This window comes from Anguilla rostrata, chromosome 7 (genome assembly GCF_018555375.3).
Source record: "Anguilla rostrata isolate EN2019 chromosome 7, ASM1855537v3, whole genome shotgun sequence".
Lineage (NCBI taxonomy): Eukaryota > Metazoa > Chordata > Actinopteri > Anguilliformes > Anguillidae > Anguilla > Anguilla rostrata.
In genome coordinates this window covers 1,527,708-1,533,707 of record NC_057939.1, presented here as the reverse complement: position 1 = coordinate 1,533,707, position 6,000 = coordinate 1,527,708, and the positions used below count along the sequence as shown (strand labels likewise).

Sequence of the window (6,000 nt, the reverse complement as noted above, 5' to 3'; positions counted from 1 at the left end):
CCCCGCCGTCCCAAGCCACCCTTACAGCATTGCTTTAACAAGACTTCATTAGTGTTCACACTATTATAGGAAGCCCTGACAGCTTCCATCCTGGCAGTCTGCTCTTCCTTAACCTTTTCACGTTCTGACTTCCCTGCTACCCAAGTTCCTAGTTTAAATAATCCTGTGCTACCTTAAGCATACGCTGGCCCAGTGCAGCAATTCTCCTCCGGTTCAGGTGCAGCCTGTCGTGCTTGTACCAGTCACCCCTGTCCCAGAAAGAGTCCCAGTGCCCCATAAACCTGTACCCCTCTTTCCTACACCAGATCTGTAGCCACGTGTTAAACCTCCAAATAAAATGTTGCTTTCCTCTACTTGCACGTACCGGTAGTATTCCAGAAAAACCTCAAACCTGACTTTACCTATGTCATTGGTTCCTACATGAACCATGACCACTGGATCCCTCCCTTCTCTGGCCAGGAGCTTGTCCACACGCTCCAGGAGATCTCCTACCTGGGTACCAGGCAGGCAACATATCGAACTTGGCTAGCTTTTTACTAAATAGCAATGACTGGAGGAACCCCTGTACTAGGAAATATTTTGTTTATCTCAGAACAGACTACAACAAAAATCTACCTGGAACCAGATTATAATATTATAAGAAACTACAGCTAATGTTAGCATGTAACAATAAGGGCAAACTATCTAACAACAATAATATTTTGCTCCTGGGGTGTTCAAAAACTACACAAAAAAACCCGCGTTCAGCTAGAAGGAGGCCGAATTATCTAACCGGCTAGTTTGCTAGTCGAGTGCTTAATAGAGGAGAAACAGTGGAAAAGCTGCCCTGTCTCTGAACGGCAACAAAGATTTTCACCTTAGGAGCAAAACCGTCTTACCTTACTTGTAACATGGGGGTTTTGTTTAAACAAAAAGCCCAAAATAATATCAAAAACACACTTGAAAGCACAATACAATCCTGTAACAAACTTTTTCAAACACTTCTCACTCTTTCCACAACAAAAAGGAAGTGCGTGTCAGACACAAGCAATCGAGCAGGAGAGCAGCAAACTCGAACATCCAGAAGTTCACCACCATGTGGGCTATTGGGGAAATATGACATATGTGGGTACCCTCCGTAATTATGAACTTTGCTGCCAAGTTTGAAGTCTCTGGCATGTACCATCTCACAGGAAATTGTGCAAAATTGAGGTGAACAAAAAAATAAATAAAAATAAGCTCACAGGAAAACCCCTCAGGCTTGAACCAGTAAAAATCTGAACAAACACAATAGGGTTTCAGCACTTCATTCTTGGACCCCTAAATATGAATTCCCAAATGTGTATGTATATATTGGTCACTCACTTGTGTGTATGCATGTTGAGCTGGTCTTGCTGCAGATGCCGTTTGGAAGGACTGCAGTGAGGTTGAAAGTATATTCCATCCCAGGTCTCAGATCAGTAAGGACAGCTGTGGTGGTGTTGGGTGCACATTTCTGTAATCTGGGCTTTTGTCCCTCACAGCCGTAGGTGATGTGGACCTCATGAGAAACTCCCTCCATGCTGACCGGTCTTTCCCAGCACAGAGTCACTGACCTACTCTTCACATCAGTGGCTTCCACCCTCCCAGGGGCAGATGGCTCTATTTCAGAGAACAGAGAGGGAAGTTTCAGTCAGAGCTGTAATTTCTCTTTGCCTGCATACATTGCATCTTGCAAGAAAAAAGTCCAGGATATGGCACCACAGTGACTGCCTCTCACTCTGCCAAGAGCTTGGGGGTGGTCCTGGATGACCAACTGGACCTCAAGGAGCACATCAAGGCAACATCAAGGTCCTGCAGATTCCTCCTATACAACATCAGGAGGATTCGACCATACCTGACGACGCACTCCACCCAGCTGCTCGTCCAGGCTACGGTGACCTCTCGCCTTGATTACTGCAACTCTCTCCTTGCAAACCTGACAGCTTGTGCCATACAGCCACTACAGATGATTCAGAATGCCGCTGCCCGGCTCATCTACAACCTCCCCAAATTCTCCCACGTCACTCCTCTGCTGCAATCACTTCACTGGCTACCGGTTGCTGCCAGGATCCGATTCAAAGCCCTGACCCTTGCCTACACTGCCGCCAACAGGACAGCCCCCATCTACTTGCAGGACATGACTCAATTCTATGTGCCTGCTCGACCACTCCGCTCTGCAGCAGCAGGGCGTCTTGTAACCCCTCCCACCCGCCCAAAGGGATCACAGAGCTTCTCCACCCTAGCTCCCCAGTGGTGGAACGAACTCCCCGTCCCTCTCCGAACCTCCCCCTCACTATCCATCTTCCGCCGTGGCCTGAAGACTCATCTCTTCAGACTATACCTAGAATAACCACCACCATGCTGTGTATATATATATTTAAAAAAAAAAAAAAAAAAACCCTTTTTCCTGTCACTTGTTACATGTTGCCCCATCTCTGCACTTCTTGGTAAATTGTATTTGTCCTAATACTCTAGCTTAATCTTCTGCCTAGTTTGGCTGTGCAGATGTTAGACCAGGATAGTGTTCATTGTTCTCGGCTAGAAATAGCTGTACAAAATAAGTAATTGTACCTTACTGAACCCGTGTTCAGCAGTTGTCTACGATCATGAAAATGCACTTCTTGTACGTCGCTTTGGATAAAAGCGTCTGCCAAATGAATGTAATGTAATGTAATGGATATTTATGAAACATTTTATTCATTTACTTGTAACTCTACAATATAGAAAATCATGACACATAAATACACTTCCAGAGCTAAAAAACACTACATATCCCAGCAGACTGAATCCTCGCTTTCCCTGGACTTCTACTTCAGAGACTGTATTGTCTACAAGTGGAAATTTGATTTGTCCAAGTCAGTATTTCAAAGATCATACATTACTTCCATGCACACTCCCAAAAAAAGCATACAGTATGCACTCTTGTTAAAATGTTGAATGAATGAATGAATGAATGAATGAATGAATGAATGAATGAATGAATGAATGAATGAATGAATGAATAAATAAATAAATAAATAAATAAATAAATAAATATTCAGTAGTGTCTGTCCATCAGCCTGGCCATTGGGGTGGGGGGTGGGGGTCCTTACAGCTTAAATTGGTTGAGTAACTAGATAGCTGTTGGAATAAAACTGTTCCTGCCTCTGTTTGTTTTAAATTTGAGCATTGCATATCTCTGACCAGAGAGCAGGTTGGAGGCCCCCTATATTTTCCTGGCTTTCTTTGCCCTGTTTTCATTGAGCCCTGCTTGGCTGGGTCTGCAGAGGAAGGCTGGGACTGGGCCAGGCATGAGGATGTGTTCTCTGGTGCTGGTTCTGGGCCCAGACTGGATCTGTTGTCTGTGGTCTCCTCCTGATACTCAGAATCTGCACCAGAGATGCTAAGAGACAGTCCACAGTCACACTACCTGGTATGAAGGAAGGGTCGACAACCCACGTCATCCACCCCAAGTCAAATTTAGATTAAACTGAAATCATTTTTTTAAAGGATTTTAAAACCGGTTTCTTTGTACCTGGGGCAGGTGTGTCAGGTGTGATGTGCTCAGCAGGTGTTGTGTCTCTCTGCTGGTTCTCTGATTTCAACAGACTTGTCTGTGATTTGTCCTTTTCTTTCTGCTCTTTCAAAGTTTCCTGTAAATCAGACTTTAATTTACCCACTGAAAAATGCAGAAACAGAAATGTTTTCAGAAAAATGAAAATGAATACTTCTGTACCTAACTACTTTATCTGGAATAAGCAAATAGGTGAATTATTGGTCACGTATACTAATCACATTTTGGAAAACGAATGTAGTTCAGCAAACTAGTCGCATCTGTCCCAAGTTATATATGACCTAGTAAATGTCCTTTATGCTGTTTAAAGCTTTGGTCTGCATGATGACCTGAAATTGGTAGCCAACTACTGATTTAAAGATACAAATTTTCTCAAAAGTGAAACATCAGTATTCAGTATTTAAACTGATTTATGTATGTGGAGGTCAGGTAAGGAACAAAACAAAAAAAAACATTGGCCTTGAATAAGCAGAAACAGTTTGCTGAGATGATAAGCTGAACTGGCAGCAGGATGAGTATAACTGTATTCAAACTTGATAAATGGTCTTTCATACGTTTTATGCTTTATCAAACAGCTACCACACAGCTATAGAAAATTCTAGCTTGCAGAAGAAAAAAAGAAAACGATGGTAGTGTGACATAATCTTGAACTACAAAGGGAGACAGAGCACCTTAGAGTTACTCAGAGAATCAGAGACTCTGTTCCTGTGTACTCTCTCCATGCCGCATCAATAAACAACTCATCGCACTTTGAAGTAACAACCGGAATTCAGTTTGGATTATTTTTTCCATGACATATAAATACTCCATGATATATTTCTGAGCTAGTTGTCTCAGTTGTCAGATTAAAAATAGTCTGATCTACTCAGCCTGTGCTAATAGACACTTTATCTTCAGAAGTGTTATCTTCTAAAGTATCTAATGGATCGTGAAATAAAATAAATCTCTCCATTGTAATCACAGCATGTATTCATGTGATTCCAGTCAATATACCATCATTCAATTTTAGCTACTGCTGTGAATAAATGGCCTTGAATAAGTCAAAGCAATTTTCAAAATGGTTTAAATGACCCTGTGCAGAAATACAGTATGACTGACTAGCTGAGGTGTACCTCTGTCTCAGCCTTGGGAAGGCCAGTGTCAGACTGGCCCTGGCTCTTTGAGTGGGTGTGGTCACCACAGTGGGTGTGGTTGTCAGAGTGGGTGTGGCTCTTGCTGATTGGGTGCCCTTTCTGTTGGTCACAGTCTAATACAGTGGGACAAAAAAGAAAACAAAGAAGCAGCTGTTAGAATGTAGGCAGATCCCTCAACACAAGATAAAATACTGGCTCTAAATATGCTTCTACAGATCTGCATGGTTTTAGCAATAAACATTTGAGAGTAATTTAATTGAATCGTGGCTATTGAGAGAATGTTGCAGGGATATGCATTTTAATTCCATGTTTTAACATGTCAGGCTGCATTTTAATAAGCAGGTCTGTGACTAAGGGATCACAGAAATGTACTCTTTCATTAAGTTTATCATGGGCTGAAAAAGCACTGCTGCTACAGCACTAGATTTTGACCCTCACCAGGCAGGTTAACAGAACTCAGTTCTCTTCTACTGTGGCAACCTGGGGAAAGTGGTTGGAAAATGTCAGGTATTCTACAGCCAATCAGATATAGGGGATGATTAGGTCAGATGTAGGGAGTTTGTTTATTTGTGTGAATTTAGCCAGGACCCCTTCTCCCACACTGTGATGGGACCCCAGATTTCTGTCTGGCCAGAGGGAAGAGTACCCCCTACTGGCCCAACAACACCTCTTCAAACATAGTCTGGACGAATGCATGTACCTTCCAGGGCAAAAGGGAGGAGCCTCTGCCGCTGGGAGCCAGCGGCGGCTTCCCTATTGGTTAATCGAACGGTCTGTGTCAGCGCGCCGGTTTTCCCTCCCCCCCCCCCCCGATACTCCCTCTGTTCCGTGTGTGCTGCAATCTAAGTCCCAACTGAAACACACCAGCGAAACGGACAAAGCAAAATTTATAATATAATCATCAATAAATAAATTGTGTTTGTTTATTTTATTATCGAACCGCAGACTCTGCATATCTCGGTGATAAACTTTGATGGTGTGGTCGGTGCTCTGACGTTAACGTTAGCCATTTTCCCCAAATAGTGGCGAACTGATGCAGGTCTGTGGAACAGTTTGCCTCCGGTTATGTTTTTCCGGTGCACGTTTCAGACCACGCCTGGCCAAAATTATCACCACATTTGGAGCGCCGCCCCTCTGCACTCTGATTGGTTGGGAAAATACAACTATCCTGGGAAGGCTGCCTCCTTCGTTTATGCCTAGAACGTCAAGGCATCGGCCAGGCTCTGTTGAACGAAGTGAAAAAAGAGACTGGCTCGCAAGGCTACTTCAAGCAGCAATCTGGTTTTCCCAGCCCAGTAAGAACCAGATAAACAC

At 43.5% G+C, this 6,000-nt stretch overlaps 1 protein-coding gene across 1 annotated transcript in view; it reads right to left on the bottom strand.

Moving 5' to 3' along the window:
* Positions 1–6,000, bottom strand: part of LOC135258451 (protein starmaker-like) — a 228,028-nt gene that overhangs the window by 9,699 nt on the left and 212,329 nt on the right. Inside the window, exons 23-24 of the mRNA XM_064341841.1 lie at positions 4,666–4,799; positions 3,515–3,632 (exon numbers count right to left, since the gene is read on the bottom strand). Of these exons, the coding sequence (XP_064197911.1) occupies positions 3,515–3,632; positions 4,666–4,799 (252 nt within the window). The remainder of the gene's footprint in view (positions 1–3,514; positions 3,633–4,665; positions 4,800–6,000) is intronic.